At 36.9% G+C, this 22337-nt stretch overlaps 2 protein-coding genes across 9 annotated transcripts in view; one reads left to right on the forward strand and one right to left on the reverse strand.

Annotated features, from left to right (window-relative positions):
* LOC135100691 (uncharacterized) overlaps positions 1-16059 on the forward strand; it is a 99366-nt gene extending 83307 nt beyond the window's left edge. For 2 of the 8 annotated variants that reach the window (XM_064003857.1, XM_064003859.1), the window contains 10 exons: positions 2654-2952; positions 3392-3622; positions 4202-4379; positions 4509-4595; positions 5129-5285; positions 7216-7369; positions 7614-7740; positions 8181-8351; positions 8666-8751; positions 13062-16059. In XM_064003857.1, coding sequence (XP_063859927.1) covers positions 2654-2952; positions 3392-3622; positions 4202-4379; positions 4509-4595; positions 5129-5285; positions 7216-7369; positions 7614-7740; positions 8181-8351; positions 8666-8751; positions 13062-13278 — 1707 coding nt within the window. In that variant the 3' untranslated portion in view covers positions 13279-16059. Of the gene's footprint in view, positions 1-2653; positions 2953-3391; positions 3623-4201; positions 4380-4508; positions 4596-5128; positions 5286-6966; positions 7077-7215; positions 7370-7613; positions 7741-8180; positions 8352-8665; positions 8752-11154; positions 11282-13061 lie in introns of those variants that run through there. The other 6 variants (XR_010268874.1, XR_010268873.1, XM_064003861.1 and 3 more) reach the window with 6 other exon arrangements.
* Positions 16048-22323, reverse strand: LOC135100694 (glutaredoxin-2, mitochondrial-like). The gene is made up of 4 exons (XM_064003864.1): positions 22147-22323; positions 20715-20869; positions 20391-20495; positions 16048-17253 (listed from the first exon to the last, which is right to left on the reverse strand). The coding sequence occupies exons 2-4, from the start codon at positions 20853-20855 to the stop codon at positions 17143-17145; spliced, it is 357 nt and encodes a 118-aa protein (XP_063859934.1). The 5' UTR covers positions 20856-20869; positions 22147-22323; the 3' UTR covers positions 16048-17142.
* Between the last annotated feature and the right edge of the window lie 14 nt (positions 22324-22337).

A 22337-nucleotide genomic window follows, 5' to 3' on the forward strand; every position in this document is an offset into this window, starting at 1 on the left:
TTTGCGTGCGTGCGTCAATCATGCGTGGATACAGTCTTGCTCATCTGGTCGCTGGGGACTCGATTCACGTCGCAGGAAAAGGCACAAAACTAAAGGCGCGAGAAAGAGGAACCAGTTGTGAATGGACGCCGTCGAGGTGATAGTGGCCAACCTTCTGAGGCTGTATATGGAAGACACCGAGAGGAAGTTGTCATTAACTCCGGCTTGCAGGACGAGTTGCGGCCGCGGTCAACTGTGCTAACTCACCACCTCCCTTAAGGTTCAGAGTTGGCGCGTTCCCAAATGTGTCTTCAGTCCGTACAGGCAGCACAGCGAGCGTCCACCCCTGCCCTGGAATCCTGTCTGGCTCGCTGGGTATGATTCTTGTTGGGGTCTTAGAGAAAAAAGAAAAGAGAATGAATGGCTGTTTGTGGCCTGACCAGAGGCAGTACTGAGGAGGACAAGGTCGCCCGCCGTGCTGGTGCAATAGAGAGCAAGGCTGGCGGAGCAGGTGTTGATGCTGACCACCTCACCTTGCATCAGCCGTTACTCTTTCACTCTTGTTCCCCGTAATATACGTACATGTAATTTGAAACTGTTTTGCGCAGACTTTGCGAGACTTTGTGAGTTTGGCGTGGAGAGGCTCTGTTTGTAAAGGTCATGAAACGGATGTGTACTTGGAATAATTTCACTCCACAGTCGTATTGAAAACTGTGAGACTCATAATGGTGTGGCACTGTACTCCCTCCTCGTTAGTACTTCGAGGTGGCAGCGCTGAGACGGTGATGGGTGGCGAGCGTCCTCTGCTGTTCCAGCTGTATTTGGCGCGGTGGCCTCGCCTGCGCACTCCAGTGGAATCGTGTTAGTCGCTGTGTCGTCATGAAATGAGGAAGTTTGAAGTTTTTGATGTGTACCTGGCAGGGTGGCAAGCTTGTATAATGGTTGGCCGTGAGGAGGGAGGGGGTGACCTTTGGGTGGACCTGCAGCGGTAGTATTTGTTCCTTGGCCGGCCGCAGGAAACGGGGTCACCGGTGAAGGTGGGAGGAAATAACCAATATTGAGAAATTCATTGGTCCGGCATCTTCCTGGCTGAGTGGCAGCGGGAGACCGGCGCGGGATCCGTTGAGAAGTTCAAATCGCTTTGAGTGTTTATTGTGAGATTTTTTTTTTTTTCTTCCATGTTCGTTACAATGTAGGATGTTCAGTGTTGTTACTCTATACTGTCTTCCACCTGCCCAGAGCTCATTACATCAGTACAGCACCTCTCCCCTCCCTGTCAGCCTTGCCGCATCCTCAGTTCCGTGGAGGTATTAGTACCTCGATGCTCAGCCCTCACATCGATTTAATCAAGGCGCTTCGTTTGTGCTGGACCACGGAGGGGCCATTAGGCCGAAAAGAAATACTCCCAGCCTATCAGGCGGTGTGCCGGGAATCCATTACCCTTCATCCCGTGACGTCAGCCTTACTTCCTTGCTCACTAGCGGAAGTCCATTGTTGCACTTGGATTACATCATCTCGTTGATTTATAATACTTTTTTTTATGCCGTGTGGCATTAATTGTTGTAAAATCTTTATTTTTCAACAATCAATGCCGCATCGTCAGACCAGGAATTTATCTTATTGGTCTGCAACTGTATTTTATTACCAGCATTATCTGCAACATTTTTAGCAGTAGTTTTGATTGTTTTATCATGATTTTCTAAAACTACACCAAAAAAAAAAGGTTTTTTTTGAAGTTGAGAAGGCGTTCTGTGCCGTTATGCTCACCAGGAATCGTCACGGAGTGTAAAGCGTCACTGGCAGTTATGTAACCAAGATCCAGTTCAGACAGGTGCCTCTGGTAGCCATGTGGTCCTTCCTTTTGAGTGTCGCGGCTCGTGTGTGATCCTTCTATATCGCAGCGGTACATGTTTTATGAATTTTATTAAGTATTCAGAGGCACGTGATGGTGCGTTTTTCGTGACACGATGGTTGGCTGCTTAACACGACGGTGTAGTCGCAGTGTGGAAGAGCGACAGGTCTAAGGCCAGTAGGGAAGCACAGCAGCTCGTGTGGAAGTGGAGCCTCCCCAGCGTGATTGTTCCACTGCATTTATAGGCTGTTTTGTTTCTTCGGTCACTTACAGAGAAAGAGAGAGAGATTGGGTGTGCACTATATCAGTATGGGAAGGAAAAGAAAGTAAATTTCAACGTATCCAGTTATAGATTGGCGTTTCTTGCTCACGTAGAGAAGAGGGAGGCCGTAACCCTCCTCCTCTGTGTCCGAAGCAGTACATTCATCCTCCCTGTCACCGCTTTGCTCAAGTCTGAATTTGTACCATATTTCTGTATGGGAGTAGGCGAGCTATTTGGCAAAATAATGTTAGAAAGTTAGGTAATCAGAGGACTTAACTGTGCTTGATGGAACACTAATGTTGGTGTTTTGCATGTATGATAGTTTAGAGTGGCTAGCATCATCATTTTTATTTATTTTTTTCATGTGACTTTATTATTATTATTATTATTATTATTATTATTATTATTATTATTATTATTATTATTATTATTAGGTAACAGTAAATAACTGCAAGTTTTACTGAGAAGGCAAAAACTATCTAATGAGACGACAGTATGTGCTCTATATAAATGACATGACAGTAGAACAACAGTAGTAATGAGATGCTTTTTTTTCACAGACTTACGTACGAGAGAGCAGTGCAGCGCAGAAAGAGAATGCTCGGCCTCTACCTTCCTCGGGGAGCACCTCACCTGTGTCCCCTCTTTCCCAAACCACTACCATCTCCTCCCTTGCTCCTACCAGCCCCACTCCCACCCCTGCACCCCTTACCACAACCCTCCAGCAGAATGCCCACCCTACTTCCCCTGCCTCCCCAGTGGGTCCCCCTGGGTCTACAGCCTCCCCCTTGCACTCTACAAGGGTCCCCAACACCTTACGCCGTCACACCAAGTCCACCAAGAACCTCCTTATACCCAGGTAAGCTCAAGTCATTTTCTAATTCATGTGCAGGTTCAAAGGGGATCTTTGTAAAAACCAGACAGTTCATGAATTATGGTTCTGAGTTTTTAAGTGTGTGTGCATCAAGAACTATAGTATATAAGTTTTGTGTTAGTCACGGCTTTAGAAAATTTTTGAAAAGTCTTATGGTGTGAAGTTGAAGGGAAAACTCAGCCCTTTTGAGTGATCTCAGATTGCTTTCACTGCTTTTTTGACTTGTTAATTTTCTATGAAAGAATTTTAATTAAATGAGCAAATAGAGGCCCTTCTATAGTCTACATATTCTTCAAAATAGCCACATAACATAATCCTTTGACTTTGTGATGTATGCAGAATAAAAAGGGTTCATTCAGGCATATAATGTGAATCTGAATCTTAATCTGGTGTAGTGATGCTATTCACTCATTGTGCACTACAGATTCTACTACCCAATGGGGCGGCCAACCACCCCGGCAAATCAGGAACAGGCACTTTCCCGGGTGTCAGCAGTGTTCCGGGAGCAGAATGGCCAGGTGATGCGGGACAACATGGACCCACTCATGCGTGCCTGTGGCCTCCCACTCTACTGGAAGGCCCCGCTGTTTATCGCCGCTGGCGGGGATAAGCTTGGCTACCTCACACAGGAACAATTTTCAGATTACTGGAGCAGGTTTGTACAAATAACATGTTCCTACAGTAAATACCATAAAATAAACACCATCACAGGATTATATTTCATTCACAAATATTTGAGAAAGCTCATGAATTCTACAGGCAAGCAATCTCAGAAAAGTTTGAAAACTATGGATTTGCCATAACTTAATTCATTTCTTGTTTGACCAGCAGCATTGTCATTGTGTGTTGTATTGATAAAGTCCAAGAATACATGGATTGCACACAGCATACCGCATGTATAATATAGTGTTTATGTAAAACATCCAGAAGTAAACCTTATGGGAAAAAAATTAGTATATTTATTTGAGAATGGAAATGAAAACTAAAAAAAGACTTGAAAAAACATTATGACTTTGAAATATCATAAGTTTACAACTATGCACAGTACTATACCTACAAGTTAAATAAGTTATTCAGAACAAAATTCTCAAGTTTCGTTGAGAGATTACTTGTGGATCTTTTGTGTAAGATTCTGGATATCTTAGTATTGTATCCCAATATTGACAGAGAAAGTAATAAAGAAAAGAGAGACACTTGATAATTAGCAATGCATGTCTGCTTGTCTATCAAACAGAGTAATCTCAACCTGCCATGACACGGCGTCCCGATTCGTACGCGTGCTGACCCGTGGTATGCGGAACTACCTCCTGCCTGAAGACTTCCTCAGCATGATCCAGGACGTTGTGGACACACACCCAGGACTCACCTTCCTCAAGGAGGCCACTGAGTTTCACTCTAGATACGTGCACACAGTAAGAAATTACCGTTATACAGAGTTTTTTTATACATGCATGCTCATGCATTCATATGAAATTGTCAGAAATATGACATATGTTTCATTACTATGTTCATGATATTAAATTATCTTTTTCATCTTGCAGGTCATAGCAAGAATATATTATTGTGTAAATAGATCCTGGTCAGGTAGAATAACTCTACCAGAACTTAGGAGATCCAACTTATTACAGGTAAGTTGTATTGACATTCAGTTAAGACTACAACAAAGTATTCAATGACCCCTTAACAATGATCAGTCTAAAAATTTATATAGTGACAGGACAGTCAAAGCCATCCTAAATCTACTTTGGCCTTAATGATCATCTTGGTCTGATCAGTAACATTTCAGGCCTTGTAAGTTTGCCCTTAGCATCCTGCTACCCTAAGAGTGATTATCTCTCATGGTGTGTTTATCTTACCCACAAATCATTTTTCAGTGTTTATCATGCCCAAATTTGGGCATGATAAACATGTTACAGGTGGTGCACCATTGTGATGTGATGCAATAAATGTACATCTTGCTGTGAATATTTGAATGTTAGCCATGTTGAATGTTAGCCATGCAATTTGTTATAATTAATTGTACACATCATGAAAATTAATATTACTGCTGTTTTACCATGTTAATTACTATAATGACCTCATCTCAATAAATAAAGTTTTGTCTGACATATCCTTAACTTTTTTATATTATAGTTTGTCCAATAATCATTTATCCTTACAGGTAATTAGTATCTTAGAGGAAGAAGAGGATATTAACCAAATCACAGATTACTTCAGTTATGAACACTTTTATGTCATTTACTGCAAGTTTTGGGAGCTGGATACTGACCATGACTTGTTTATAGACAAGCATGATCTGGCCAAGCACAACGAGCGGGGTGAGTCGTTCTCTCTTGTTTATTATTGAAATCCTGTAGATATCCTTTCATTTCAGTAACACTTGATGACAGAATATTAACATTTATGTATGCTTATACTGAACTGAAATGAATTTCCCATTACTCTCTCTCTCTCTCTCTCTCTCTCTCTCTCTCTCTCTCTCTCTCTCTCTCTCTCTCTCTCTCTCTCTCTCTCTCTCTCTCTCTCTCTCTCTCTCTCTCTCTCTCTCTCTCTCTCTCTCTCTCTCTCTCTCTCTCTCTCTCTCTCTCTCTCTCTCTCATAAGCTCTAGTAAAAAACTGTTCAATCCCACCTACTTTCTTTCCTTATAACTCTTCTGGTGCCCAGTCTGTCAGTTTTTTCTGTCTTTGCTATCTGTTCTTCATATAAGCTCCATCCATCTTCATCTTTTTACCCCATTCTGAATCTGTCTTAAAGTTATTAACAATACTGACTTCTTTGTTGCTCTTTGTAAACTTCCTGACTTGTTCTCCTTTGATTTAGCAACTTTCCTTGTTTCACATCCATAGGTCACAGCTGTAAGTAAGCACTGGTTATAGGCATTGCATTTCAATGTTGGTGAGAGACCTCTTTGTTTATGCTTTTGCTTGCCAAATATTTGCATTGCATATTAATGCATTTTTTTTTTATTCAATTTTCATTATCTCTAGTATTTAGTTTTAATTAGTTTTGTTTTGTTTTTCTTTTCTTTTTTTTTCTTTTTTTTTTCTTGTACTTCCTCAGATTTTTGTAATTTCATCTTCAGTGTTATTGTTGTTGCTCTGTGCATTACTAGTAAATTTTAGCTCTGCTCCTGTTCCTTTTTAGATCTGCCATTGATCCATGTGTGTGCTTTTTTGTGGACACCTTATCAGTGGACAAAAACACATGCTGGAAATTTATAGATAATTTATTTCAAATATCTGCAAATAGATAAATAAATAATGTAATATAGCACCAAGTTTGTAAAGATTAGAATAATGTGAATCTTAGAATTAGGTATTATGCTGCTAATGAAACTCAAAATATGAGTAGTTCTAAGCCTTTGATATTGGCTGTATTCTACACTTTACTGATGATTCATTCTTGCATCACAACCTGTGACAACACAATTACTTCTAATGAACCATCCACAAGACAGAATGGTTTACCTTGCAAACATCTTATGTTCCTTAAACAAGTCACTTGGAGGCTGAGTCCTGTATTCTTAATCACATGTGGCTTTCATAATGTTGGTTCTCTAAGACCACAGAGATGATTAGTCAAGTTGCTTTGGATTTCCACTGATGGTGTAGAATAATTGTTAAACATTCCCAAAAATCATGAAAATTTAAATAACCTCATTAAAGCCTATTAAAAGTAGTTGAGATAAGACACTGAATTGTTTGAGAATACATATCTGAGCACTACTTTCTTTTCTAATTCTTAACAGGTTACTTGAATGCTTAAGTGCAGTTTCATTGGCTACTGTTATAGCTTGAGCCAGACCCAAATGTAGCCTGACAGGACTGTTTTCAGCACTCCACAACTTGGGGTGTGGGATTCCTCCATGCCTGATAATGCAACAGTAAACAACAGACAGTATACTTTTGGGAATTTTTGCATTTTGATGCATTTCTGTCTCTGTGTTGTGTCCATAAATATCAATATGGTGATGAACATGCTGAAAATTCCTCTTTCAGTTTTGCTGATTGCACTCTAGCACTTTTGTTCATCGGTCATGTGTTGAAACTTTTATGTACGTACATAATGTGCTGCAGTATGTTTAATCAAGACACACAAGACAAATATGGCAAGTATATCAAACACACTCACACAGCTTATGTACCATATCTTTACTAGTCAAGTTAAATACCCTGCATAAAATTTAAATTCCAGACTTTGATGTGGTTGAAAGACTCAGGAGGATTACCATAAGAATTGTGTTTCAGCTCTCTCTTGGCGCATGATTGAACGGATATTCAGTGGAGCAGTGACAAGGGGACGCCTCCAGAAGCAAGACCGCATGGGCTACCAAGAGTTTGTGTGGTTCCTCATTTCTGAAGAAGACAAGCGCCACCCAACGGCCATAGAATATTGGTTCAGGTAAATATCATTGTTGAGATTTATAACAAACAATGAAAAATCTTGCAGCTTAGCAAGCCACTGTGGTGAATAAGGCTAATCCATGTAAACATATAACCTGCCTTTCAGTATGATAATATTGATGGTGATCTTGCATTTGTTTCCATCACCAAAGTAATTTTGCACATGAATTTTAAATTCACTTTTGTTGATTATGTAAGACAGATTCATGAACTTATGCTAACAAATGTGTTCACTTTGACAGGTGCATGGACCTTGATGGGGATGGCTACCTGTCCATGTATGAACTAGAGTACTTCTATGAGGAGCAGCTGCAGCGCATGGAGGCTTTGGGGATAGAGACCCTGCCTTTCCATGATTGCCTTTGTCAGGTACATGAAAACTTATAATAAGCTCTCCTATTTTTTACCTGTTTATCATATTTTTTACCTGTTTATCATGTTCACTAATCATGTAGATTTTAAAATATCCACAATGTGTTTTTGTTGAAGAAAATGGAAAAGTCCTAAGGGTATGAGAAAAAAATTGTTATATATCACTTCTTTTCTCTTCTGCTTCCATACACATGCTTGTTATTGTAATGATACTGGTTATTGATACTATTACTAATGATACTATTAACATCATTGCAAATTTAATAATTCATGATTTGACACTTCATAATTAAAATCATGTGAAAGCAATAATGAAATGATTACAAGCCCCCAAAAATTTGTAGAGAAGAAAGGGAATTATGGGACACTAAGATAATTATTAGAAATTGTGTTTTACCTGCCAGACTTTGGATCTTAATGTATGTTTCCTGTTCCAGATGCTGGACATGGTTCGACCAGAGGAGGACGACAAGATATCACTCAGGGACTTGAAGAAATGTCGAATGACTCCTATTTTCTTTGATACTTTCTTCAACTTGGAGAAGTATCTTGACCACGAACAGCGAGATCCCTTCGCATCCCACAGGGCAGAGGAAGATGGATCTGAGGTGACTATTGAAGACCTCCTCATATCCATGCCAGGAGACAGACATATAATTCTATACTGAATGCCACTATTTTTTTATAACTTGCATAAAGCTGTTTCACTTTAGTGGTTGTCTTAGAAGACTTTCAGTAATGTATGCAGGATAAATTCGCATAAATTTTTTCATATGTTTAATAGCATATAAAAAAATGTAATAGTAATTGGAAGAAGAAATATCATTAGCTTTATTGGGATTTAATTATTCTCTAATCAAAAAACACAGAATATCCTCTAAAACTATTACACCAAACTGAATGCCCTGTGGTCATCCTTTAGCAGGTGTCAGATTGGAATCGGTATGCTGCTGAGGAATATGAGCTGCTGGTGGCTGAGGAAGGTGGTGCTGAACACCAGGATGACATGTAAGTTTACCTCACTTGTAAGACATGCCCAGGAATCACTGAACCTCATCACATGTCCACTTTTGGAGACATTAGTGGTCAAGTTATGAAAAATTTGGGAGCATTGTAAGACTGAAAAATACTTACATTTATATAAGATTTTATTCTAGAAGTATCATTGTTATCATTATTATCAAGAACCTTCAAATCCATCCACTCATTACTATGTGGAAGTAATGAACATAGATATTTATGGTATCCTGAAATAAAAAGCACTTCATGGTTATGGTTCTCTTTACTGCTGCAGTGGCAGTCAAACATCAGTTATTTTGCTCTTGCATCTCCTCACCTCTCTGGTACTGCATTTTTCTTAGTACATTTATACAATACAAGTATAGTGCCAAAACATGGAATATGGGTATAGTGAAGAAGAAATGGTTAAATGTAATGTAAATTAAGTGTTTAAGCAGTATGTGTACAGTAATATGGAGGGACAGAATAATAAATGAGGAGGCAACAAGAAGAACTGGTGTTTTGGAGAGTTGGTTGGATGGGCAAATTAGTGTGTGTTAAGATGGTTTGGACATGTGGAGAGGATGAAGGGCAGAAAACTAACAAAGTGAATAATGAGGTCAGATATACTCCGTGAAAGATGGAGTGGATGAAGTGTGTGAAGAGAGAACTGAATGAGAGAGGAATGACTGTGCAGTAAGCAAGAGCAATGGTGCATGATAGAGATGAATGGAGAGCAACAGTGCATGAAAATGATGTAATCTATTTGATCCCTGGAAGGGGGTGTGGGCACACTTGGTGGGGCCCATTAGCATATAGGTACATCCACCCTAGGGATAGTGCTGCTCTGCACTGCACACAGCATTCCTCCAACGACCATACATGGAATGAGAGCGGAATGATGTAGTAGTGCACAGAAAACTTTGGCAAGAGGCATTTTTGGATAGTGATTGCCAGATGGATTCTGATAGCTGGGGTGTCAGTACTTGCCTGTGCCACACCTTCCTATCATTCAATGTCAGAAAATAACTATATTGAATAGGCTTCCTCTCACTTCACCTGGACATCCATGCTTTTTTCCTAAGGCTTCTTTTTTTCTTTTTTTTCAACTCATTAAAAGCAGCTTCCACAATTTTAAACAAAAGAGCTATGTTGGCAGTGGTGGCATCCATGCATACATTTGCTTCAACAGGTCAAATGACACTGAGCAGGCAGAGCAGCATGGGTTCATATCCTTTAGTGTGGACAGGCCTTATGGACGCAGTTAGGGTGCAAGGCACTCCGCAGGAAGTATGCTGTATCTGTTGAGGTCTTTGGATTGGAGAGTATTGTTGGGTAGGGAGCAGTCTCATTATGAAAGGGAAGGGATAAACTGATAGAATGCTATCAGGCCTTGCTATAGATGTATGTAGTCAGCTATGCTATGGTTAATTTTATGGGGTGTAGTACAACAGTCTATGAGATTATCCCTTTCCACCAGAAGCCAGCAGGGCTAAGAGTGTGAATGGTATGTGTATGAGTGTGTGGTACTTTATCTGGGCCACCTTGTGTGAGATTGTTGGCCTCGTATATAGATAGATAGATAAATAGATTAACAAGATTCAGGGATGCAGCTGAGAATACTAAATGACAAGAAGAATGAAAGAAGTCGTTATACTACAGAATTTTTAAGGTGATCTGTCCATTTCTTTTCCATATAAAATGTTACATATTTAGCAAGCATTTCAAAGGCGAGTTTCATTGATTTGAAAAAGCATTTTCTAAATCTTCTGTATTTCATGTGACTTCAAAAATGTAACTTTTTTCATACACTGATTATTTAATCTTTTTTGGGACAGGATAAAGATACAGGTACCAGATCTCATATTCAACATTACAAGATTTGGAGGGACCTGAAAAAATGGTATTAAAGTATATGTATTCTGAATTCATTATTGTGTAATTAGATGTCATTAACAGCATATTTCCTCAGTGGCACCTAGTAGCAATAAGTAGTTTTCTATATTTTCTTAGGCACCCATGAAGCCTGTACCACTCAGATTTATACCTTTAAAATCCTACACTCTGTTTTTTTTTGCCATTTGTTATTGAAGTAAATTTACCATCAACCTTGATCCTTTTCAAAGAGAAAGCATTTCTCTTCATCCTATGGTTTACAGTTTCCCAAGCATACAAGTGTATGGATACTTTCAACACCCCTTGGAATTTCTTGATTGATAAATGAAAACATACTTTCAATAAAAGGAAACAAAAAATGATAATGATATGAACTCTAGATCTTATAGGTTTCCCTTAATTTTATCAGTTTGTGTAACATTATTTTTTCCACCATGGCTGCCACCCCACACTATACTGAAGCACCATTATTATGAAGGTGATAAAATTAGGCTGTTGGATACTGTCTTTGCTTAGGTTCATCTTGGATGGGGACTTAGATGATGATGATGATGGTGGAGGAGGTAGTGGAGAAAGCTAAAGTGCACTGTGCACCTTGCAGGATTGTGGAGGAGAGTCTTTGAAGCAAGTGTCCATTACACAGGTGGGAAGTTTGTGCATCCCTTAGGCACAGTCCCTTCCTGGACCTTTGCATGCCCCCTTATTGATTGATTTGTCATTTATTGTGTCTGTTTCATTTATCACAGTTTGAAGTTTGTTTTTTGTGTAACTGCTTACATCACTGAGAAAAAATGTTCAGTGTAGTAGTCGTCTTGAGTGTTGAGTAGTTAAATTATTACTTTGGTGTCTCATTCTATTGATACTTTGATAAACTTATACCTAATCCTATAATATTACTAATAATCCTGTAATGTTAATGAAGATTCAGTCATTCCAACCTTAATATGAAATTGACTGTAATTTAGTAAAGTAGGACATCCCAAAGCATTAATATTTGTGTGTAATACTGAATGAAGTCGAGAATATGGATAGTTTCTATGAATTGAAAAGTAGTACATTCAATAGAATACAGAAGTCATTATATTAGAAATGGATATTTTTTCAGTCATATATATATATATATATATATATATATATATATATATATATATATATATATATATATATATATATATATATATATATATATATATATATATATATATATTTTTTTTTTTTTTTTTTTTTTTTTTTTTTTTTTTTTTTTTAAGGATCTGTAGATGAGAAGCATGGCACTTCCTCAGCATCCTCTTATAGACATTGTGTATTAGGTGTCACAATTTTAGCACTGCACAGTACATGTCTGAAATGTATGTATACAACACACTATATGTTTGAAATGTATGTATACAACACACACACACACACACACACACACACACACACACACACACACACACACACACACACACACACACACACACACACACACACACACACACACACACACACTTAGGCTGGCTGACACTGAGGATCATTTTAAAAAATTAAATTACAACAAAGTTATGTTTTGTTTCACAGGTTTAAGATACTGTCAGTGTTTTTTCCTTTGTTTTCTCTCTAGTTTGATTTTTTTTTTTTTTTTTTTTTTTTTTTTTTTCTCAAGGTCAGCAAATCAGGCAGATATTTGATATATCCCTAGGTGCCTCAATATCAGATCTGAACATTGAGCATGCCAAAGCTTGTTTGCATTTAGCACTCAAGAATGTTCTGCAGTTTGATGTGGTTACCTCTTGCCACATTGAAGTTTGTGAATGCAGTAATGATTCAGCTCAGATGACCAAATTATTTGTGATATATTTTAGTAATTTGGAAGGAACCTTCTTCATAGATATGTGCATACACACACACATACACACCATGTTCACAATATGAAGGGATCCTTTCTTTGATGTAACTGAAGTACTCACACAAAAAGTTTGGTGTTTGATAACGAACTAAATTCTTAAGGGTTCATGTACATAAGCTTAATTAATGTATGCCATGACAGCTCTTATCATGAATATTTTTTCGTCTTCTCTTTTTCTTTTCTTTTTGAAAATGAAGTGTCACAGCCAATTCAGTGATTCAGCACAAGTTGTTACCAAGATAACCACTGCACAAACACCTGTTCTCTGGCCTTGCTGTGGTCACACTCATCTCATTATGTTTCTTATCTGTGCTTAATGGCCACTCCATTAGATATATGGTATCTGGATTATTAACTGATTGATTAATAGTTATTTTTTTATGATTTATGTATTTACTATTATTATTATTATTATTATTATTATTATTGTTTGATTAATAGTTATTTTTTTATGATTTATGTATTTACTATTATTATTATTATTATTTTTATTATTGTTGTTGTAATTGTATTTACATTTATTTATCTATTTTAGGTTTTATGGAGAAGAGGATGAGTTATCAATGGGGTGTGAGGACGCCCTGGACTCCACTCCAGGTGGTGGCCGAGGCAGCCTGGGAGGTGTAGGTAGTGGTGGTGCTCTCAACAAGCACTCACCACTTTCAGCTACTGTCACCAATCTGGCAGCTGACCCCATGGATGTGGATGATGACTACCCAGATTATGCTGACTCGGATGACTACCAGTACTGAGGTCCCTCAGATGTTGATATGTAACTCAGTGTTATAAATTGAGAATTGTGGTTTCATATGTTCAAAGGTGTACCAGGAGTATTTTTCCTAATACTAAATAATGTTGTTGTACCCTGAACACTGTTGCTTAGTGACTTTGATGAAGAGTTTGAGGCAGAGCTTTAAAGCATGTTCTTAATATGATAATGCATGCAACAGTGAATTACTCACAAAAACAAGAGGGATTTAGTATCTTAGGGAGAGATCAGTAACTAGTCTTCAGATTCATAAATCTGTGATAATTTTGGCACATTCTGTATTTGACTAAGATCTTAGAATATATGCAGGAATTCCTTATTAATAGCAAATGAAATTTGGTCTTCATAATACTCTACTGCACATTTTAAATTAAGTATTTGTGTATCAGGTGTTAATGTTACTGAATTTTATTTGAAATATTATGACTCAAAAATTACAGGTAAAAAGTTAGTTGCTAACAGAAGTATCTACTCCCATTTTATGAGTATCATGTCAACTACATGAGGAAGGAAAGAAGAAAAAAATAAATAAATTTTTAAAAAATCTTCAGTTCTTGTTCATGTGGTTGTCATATATTTTATTACATTTACTTTTGAGATACTTTATGATCATCTGCCAGGACATGATATTCTGAAAAGGAACCCTCTAAGAGCACTGTCCTTCCTGACCTACCAAGAAGCTGCTTAGGCATACGATGTGGTGCTCAGCTCCAGATGAGACTGTTGAACAAGTAGCACCATAAATAGACTCCTTTCCTTCTCTTTGTTCAGCATCTGAATGTCAGAAACCTTGAACCAAAGACTTGCTGAATAGTGAACTAATAAATGGAACAGTCATTATTTATTGCTGAATGCATGAATAAACTGTTGTTTTGCGCTATTTACAAGGTTCTGTATGTACGTAGATGTGTGTTTAACCTTGAAACGAGACAATAGCATATAATGAAATGTGTACATGTGCAAAAGTTGACATCAACAAATACAAGTATTGAGATATGCCTACCAAGTACTCTTTGGCAGGATATGATACTTATCCCCAGATCTGTGATGTACCATCAGTAGTGCAGTGTTAATGCCAATGTCAGTGTAATATAAATCTCCAGCAAGTTTCCAGTGCTTGTGTATAAAACTTTTATAGGGAATGTGAATATGGAAATATTTGTATGAACTTCATTAAATGAGGAAAATTCAGTGCTTTAATTGAACTGCCTTATGGAAGTGATTTCCATAGACATGTGATGAGGTATCCTTCCTGATGTCACTTACCTCATAATTTTTGTCTTCCTTACCTGCATAATTCAAATCCCTCCATGAAGTGCCTCCCTTTCTCCCTGACAATTTAAAGTGAATTCTGATAGTGTGTGGCTGTGGTGTTATTGGCTGCATCTTGCTTTCCCCAACTACCCCATCACCTAGGTGCCAAGAATATTGCAATAGTTGATTCTTTCCTTTCATACTTTTAAAAATTTTTTCTTTTCATGCCTTGTAAAAACATTGCTTTAGTTTTTTTCAGGCTACAAGTTCATTTTCTCAGTGAGCTACAATTTTTCTGCTTTTGTATTTTCAAGTAATGTGATCAATTTCCTGCTGAGATACACTTTCCCGTCATGCCTGATGCAGATGCCGATTCACCTGGGCCAGTTGAGTGGATGCACTGACCCACCCTGTGTACGTGGAGTTGACAGCTCTGGTAGTTGGATTATGGCCTAAAATAAATTGTGCTGCAGGTATCCTTCTTTCTGCCCGGTGCAGAAAGAAACCATTGTTAAGGTGTTTCACTTGAAATTTTCTTACAAATATGTAGAATATAAATATATGAATAATTAATCATGGATACATTTTTCTGTGACGCTTTTTTATAGTTTTTTTGTTTTGACAACAGAAGGTAGGGATGAAACCTATCCATCTCTGAATTATGTACTGATTGATGCTTATGATATTGTTCTGTATATTGTTTTTATATCTGACTCAAATCCTTTTAAAATGTTACATATAATGAGTGTCTTCTAGTAGCAATATTTAAGAGAATGACTGACCTGATGTTACATTTTTGTGTGGACAAATACAGCTATATACTCCAAAATGTTATTTGTTCAGTGTACACTGATAACCATGTAGAACATGCAAACATCCCAAATTTATATATGTATCCAACTGAATGAAAACAGACTACTTCAATTTTGTTAGATGTATTATGATATATTGTTGCAATATTTTTTATTAATATGCAGCTTTTTCCTTTAAAGATACTTACATATTAAAAATCTCATTATGAAATATTTAGGTATTTAGCAAACTGCAGTATGTCATGCATCTGTAGAAGGGTTATTTCACCTTTAGTAAGATCCATGTGCCTGTCATGCCCCAAGTCCATCAAGCAGAAACCCAGTGTTTATCCCTATGACAATGTTCAGACTTAGAATACATACCCAAATTATGTATAGAAAGTTTAATTTTTTCACATGTCACAGAATCCAGCATGTTAGTGTAGAACTCCCTATGATAGTGTTGACCAGCATTACCAGCTGTTACACTCCAGACTAGTCAGGACATCAAGCTATCATCTCCTTGATATGTCGCATTTCCCTCAGCCAATCCCAGTGTCACGTCATCAGCGAAGGAATTCGTTCTCCACAGTTATTATGACCCCAGTGTTTTGTGAAATGAGAAACTGTAAGTGGTGTCGGTATCACTTTGTTCGTTCGTATGTTTATTGTATTTGTAATATGTTGTATAAAGGAGTTAACATTCATTTTGGATAATATAGAGCTGTTTTATTTATTCCCTTGTTCCACCAGAAAGCCAATTTGGTGTTTCCAGAAGCAGTAATAGACTGGTGCAGCAAGATGAGGTTAGTGTGAAGTGGATATAAAGAGAAATAAGGTGAGGAATATTGAGATAAGAAAACTTAATTAAGGAATACATTAAATGAATGTTGCTAACATCACCAAGTTAATGAGACAGTTTAATATTGGAACAATGCAAAAAGTACCCAAAAAAGTAAGTACTACTACCAGACAGCTTACTGAAGCAATGATGATTTAATAGCTGATCATTAAACATTACTAATTATTAGGCAGCCATCAGCAACTCTCTACTATGAGATGTAATGTCTACCACTTCCATGAACTTCTTGTCATTACACTAAACATTAAACAGCAACTGAAACATCAATAATTTATGGAAGGAATGAGCAATGCATTCATTTATCATATACATATATGTACATTTGAAACTAAATGACATACTATTTGAATAGAAATCAAGATTTAGCTACACAAATTACTGAACAATTAAGCAAATTTCATAATTTATTAACCAGTAACCATCAAAGCTAACATTTTGTCTCTGGAGTTTAATATTTTCACTCTATATACATAGAACACAAACATTCTGATAGAATAATATCCACTCAATATCATCCCTCATTAATTAGTTGTATAATGTATGTATTATGAGTAGTTAACATTAATACATTGCCTTCATTATAAATTTTCAACAAGTAGATTGCCACAATGTTACAATTTCCTCAAAATGGTATATTTAAGTATCATAAAATAAGACAAAATTACTATATGACTTGTATTCAACAAGATCTTTCTACATGATATACTGTGATTTTTTCCCCATCTAGAATTTGTGCAAATGTAATGCAGTTTTCAAAGTAATGAAATCAGGAACACACAAACTTTTCTTTCAATAATTATCATGCCATACAAAAATAAAGAGAACAATTGCTACTTTAGGGGAAAATTCTTACATAGGGACTGTGAAAGTCATGTCAGCTTGCATTGGCAGCACAGTTACCGGTATGTCATTTGAAATTCTAAGGTGATCAAACCTAGTATCAGCTTTCTTGACACTGCTTCACCAAGTCTAGCAACTTACCCTCATTATATAGTTGCCTTGTTTCACTCCCTCCACCAATACACTTGCCACCAACAAACACTCGAGGAACCTGAGAGAAAAATTAAGAATTTGCTAAATACACCACTAACCTCACTGGCCAATGGATGAATTTCTATCCTAATAAATTTATCTGAAAATCATGTAGGTACCTTATTCATAGATCATTCACTAAACATTAACCAAGCAGACAGACCTCACTCACTTGTTCAGATCTATCTGAGTATGATGTCCACAGCTTTATATTAACACAATCATCTAGATATATAATCACAGGATTCATTCAATCAACTCTGTTTAACTATCTTGTTTTGCCTTTATGTTGTTACTACTACTGTATATCTATTTCTTTTCAATACAGTAAACATTTCATAATTATCACATGAAATTAGAAATATTCTGATCCCAAAATATTGTTGCACTGAACTGCAAGAACTGTTTACATTTTTTTTTTTATGTAGGAAGGACACTGGCCAAGGGCAACAAAAATCTAATAAAAAAAATGCCCACTGAAATGCCAGTCCCATAAAGGGTCAAAGCAGTGATCAAAAATTGATGGATAAGTGTCTTGAAACCTCCCTCTTGAAGGAATTCAAGTCATAGGAAGGTGGAAATACAGAAGCAGGCAGGGAGTTCCAGAGTTTACCAGAGAAAGGGATGAATGATTGAGAATACTGGTTAACTCTTGCATTAGAGAGGTGGACAGAATAGGGGTGAGAGAAAGAAGAAAGTCTTGTGCAGCGAGGCAGTGGAAGGAGGGGAGGCATGTAGTTAGCAAGATCAGAAAAGCAGTTAGCATGAAAATAGCGGTAGAAGACAACTAGATATGCAACATTGTGGCGGTGAGAGAGAGGCTGAAGACAGTCAGTTAGAGGAGAGGAGTTGATGAGACAAAAAGCTTTTGATTCCACCCTGTCTAGAAGAGCAGTATGAGTGGAACCTCCCCAGACATGTGAAGCATACTCCATACATGGACGGATAAGGCCCTTGTACAGAGTTAGCAGCTGGGGGGGGTGAGAAAAACTGGCGGAGACGTCTCAGAACGCCTAACTTCATAGAAGCTGTTTTAGCTAGAGATGAGATGTGAAGTTTCCAGTTCAGATTATAAGTTAAGGACAGACCGAGGATGTTTAGTGTAGAAGAGGGGGACAGTTGAGCGTCATTGAAGAAGAGGGGATAGTTGTCTGGAAGGTTGTAACGAGTTGATAGATGGAGGAATTGAGTTTTTGAGGCATTGAACAATACCAAGTTTGCTCTGCCCCAATCAGAAATTTTAGAAAGATCAGAAGTCAGGCGTTCTGTGGCTTCCCTGCGTGATATGTTTATCTCCTGAAGGTGCTGGTCTTCTCTCTTACTTTCTCAAAGAAATACCATTATCAAAAGTTCCACTTCAAGCCAATGCTTCTCTGCAATTCTAGTTTGAGAGTAAACTACAAAAATACCAAAATATGTAGATAATAATTAGAAAGCTGAGAAAATTGTTGATGTGATGCACTAGAAAGCTTTTCCTTATCCTCAGAAAACTTTCTCAACTGTCTATAGCAAAACGACTTGAAATGTTTCATATCTGGCTCCTTATCCATACATCAGGCATTTTTCAATATAGGTGTTCAAAGATCAGTGACTGATGAAGTATAATGAATATATTGTTATCTTTTGCCATATGTATTTTGTGTAATAAAATTGCATAGTATGATTTTGTTAATGTGGTGATGGGACATGAGCCACAACACAGAGTAGATCACCTTATCTTCATCATATACAACAAACCTAATTATATTGCAAAACTAATTCTAAGATCTGTCTCAGAATGAAGCACGTATTGCTGCAAATAACACACATGCTGAAAATCATTAATATTTTCATATGGTAAGCACTGGCACTGGAGAGCAGAGAAGGGGGAGAAGGGAAGGAAAAGGGAAGAGAGAGAGAGAGAGAGAGAGAGAGAGAGAGAGAGAGAGAGAGAGAGAGAGAGAGAGAGAGAGAGAGAGAGAGAGAGAGAGAGAGAGAGAGAGAGAGAGAGAGAGAGAGAGAGAGAGAGAGAGAGAGAGAGAGAGAGAGAGAAAGAGAGGGGGGGGGGGGGAGCAGCAGCCAATCAGGGATTAGCTGCACATGACATCACTGCAGAGGGTAGGGCTAGCCTTTGCCAAAGAAAAACCTTACCACTTTTCAAAAATATGCGAGTGGGTGGCATGCTTAGTGGAGACAGTGTCGTGCTTTGTGCAAACTCTGCGCTTCTGCCCAATTCTGACCCACTGATACATGTGATGTGATACAAGGTCACACAATGGGGATCTTTAGAAATAATACTTTGCCCATCACACAATGTGCGATTCATGCAGTGAGAACGCACATAATGTGCGACCCCAGCATAGTTGAGCGTGATAACTAAAAAAACTAAACATGATAACCAATAAATTGATATCAATAACCTTATCACCAATAACCAATAACTGATAACTGGTGATAAATTTATCACCCGATAGCCAATAACTGATAAATCGATGAATCCAAAATTCTGATACTACCAATAACAATAATGAAATCTTAAATTTAAAAAATCAATAAATCCATTTTTTTTTTTCACCTTCATCTTGGAAAACTGAAAATCTTTGAAAAATTCAAATTTAATGTTTATCCTGTCTCTTCACTAATGAAAAAGTACCATTTTAGAAAGTAAAATAACTACATTTGATTTTTAAAGTTTAAAACTTCAACATGCTCACATTCCAAAAAGCAAAATTATTGATTATTGCTAGTTTTGAATCAAAGGTATTGGTGGTACCAATGAATCGATAATGTGGGAAAAATAATTATTGGATAACTGATATCCTGATATTATTAAATTATCAATAATAAATTATCACAATAATTTATCACAATAATGCCCACCTATGGACCCCAGTGTTCATAGGTTAGTTGCCAGATATGAAATATATATATATATATATATATATATATATATATATATATATATATATATATATATATATATATATATATATATATATATATATATATATATATATATATATATATATATATATATATATATATATATATATATATATTATTTTTTTATTTATTTTTTTTTTTTAAGAAACATTTGAAAATGTCTTCTGATAAAAGGAAAAAGTCATGCAGCACAAAAAATTCAAGTGACTTCAAGGTTATTATAGTACTACTTACTGTTCTACATCCTGTCATGCTGTCCAATACATCCTGAACTTTCAAACCATCTCCCTGTTTGTCCAACTCATAGACATCATAGGGCACACCAAGGTCTTTGAAAGCCTGGAAGAATTTATAATCCTTATTATCACAAAAAAAAAAAAGAACAAGTAGACAATTCCTACAAATGCACAGTTCAAAATCTAAAACACACGAATCCTCACATACATACTTTTTTACATATGACTGTATTTTACAGGCTTTTCATTCATTTGTTTTTAACATTTATATTAGTTTAGTGTATTTTTATTATGTCACAAAATTTAGGTGCTATTAAATTACCTTCTTGGCCATCTTGCAATAAGGACAATAAGTTTTCGAGAAAATCATCACACAGTTGTTCTGAACTTTCTCTTTCACCATCATTGCTTCTGGACCTTCCATGTCAACTGCAGCCACCTGGCAGCTTGGAGAGCCCCCCATTCTATGAAACTGGCCTGTGGAATACACGAAAAACATTTTTTTGTTCCTGAGTGCTTTAACTTGATCTGCTGCATGACATGAGGTTAAAAAAAATTGCAGGATTTGAACATATATCTCTATTAATAATTTCACTATATAAGTGAAAAGGATTAAAAATTGATCAGGTAGCAAGGTGATTTAAGAACAGGTTACCAGCTTGCCATTTCAGTAATGGCTGTGCAAATCTGAGATATATTCACTGCAATCATTATCATAATTAAAAGAAAAAAAATTATCTACAAGGAAAAATCATGTTCGAAGATGAGAGAAATAAATATAGTGCAAGGACTCATTTGATTTGAAATCAATGGAGAGACAAGAAAGATAAGTTTCTTTCTTTTCATTTCCTATAATTAGTAACAAATGACATGAACAGCAATGATTTGTAGTAGTAGTAGTAGTAGTAGTAGTAGTAGTAGTAGTAGTAGTAGTAGTAGTAGTAGTAGTAGTACTTAGCATTAGTAATCAGTAATAGTAGTAGCAGCAATTAGTAACAGCAGTAGTCATAGTAGTAATAATAATTCCAAAAAATTCCAAGTATCAGTTTTGCCATCTAGTGTGACACCAGCCTCACACTCCACAACAGTATATAATCTTGTGCTGCCTATTTTCAGAATGTGTGAAAAATGATCCAGTGCAAAGGAGAACAGGTGTTGAAAGACCTAAATGAACACCCTACTGCTGTTGACAATTGCCGCTCCTTTGCCTAAGACTGGCAGTTTGTCATTTCTACTTTATAAAAAGAAATGTATTATATTATTGGAGAAAAAACATTATATGTAGTTGAGTGTATATCACTTCTTAGAACTGAGATTTCAGGTTAGATCTACTTTAACCACTGCCATCGAGGCAAAACCCCTCAGTCCTTCACCTAGACTCACACCTTTCAACCTGAATATCATCTTACCCAACAATAAAAACGCTCTAATATGAATTTCAACATTACTGTTAAATAAAATCATGTTAAGGGTTTACCTACACCTAATATAATACAATATACAGAAATAAGGAGTACAGGAGAGGATGATAATTTCCACCCATGGAATTTGGTGGAGTGCAAGGAAAAGAATTAAATTATAAACATAACAACGAAATTAGATACGAAATCAAATTCTTACAAGATACAATCATGTTTACGTAAGACCTGAAGTATGTGCGGAAATACGTTCTTGTACTTTTACATGAACGTGATTACTGGTATGACTCACGTAAGATATAGTTCCCTTGGTACTGCCTACTATGCCAGACTTACCTAATACACTCCCTAGGTCTCCCTGCTGCTAAATCACGACACATGGAGGCAATCAGATTACCAAACGGTACATAACCCGTGCTGTGTAAAACTTGTTGTCACATGCAAGACGCTTTATACAACTCTCCGTGAGAAGAATATGTTTGTGTCAACATTCACATCTGACCAGCCCAAAATAAATTACTACCTAA

This window comes from Scylla paramamosain, chromosome 5 (genome assembly GCF_035594125.1).
Source record: "Scylla paramamosain isolate STU-SP2022 chromosome 5, ASM3559412v1, whole genome shotgun sequence".
Taxonomy (NCBI): Eukaryota; Metazoa; Arthropoda; class Malacostraca; order Decapoda; family Portunidae; genus Scylla; species Scylla paramamosain.

Excerpts from the sequence above, each read along its gene's own strand:
- LOC135100694 (XM_064003864.1), bottom strand. The coding sequence starts at position 20,855 with ATGGGGGGCTCTCCAAGCTGCCAGGTGGCTGCAGTTGACATGGAAGGT. Across the intron at positions 20,496-20,714 it reads ATTGCAAGATGGCCAAGAAG|GCTTTCAAAGACCTTGGTGT; the intron begins GTAATTTAATAG and ends AAATTCTTCCAG. Across the intron at positions 17,254-20,390 it reads GCATGACAGGATGTAGAACA|GTTCCTCGAGTGTTTGTTGG; the intron begins GTAAGTAGTACT and ends TTTTTCTCTCAG.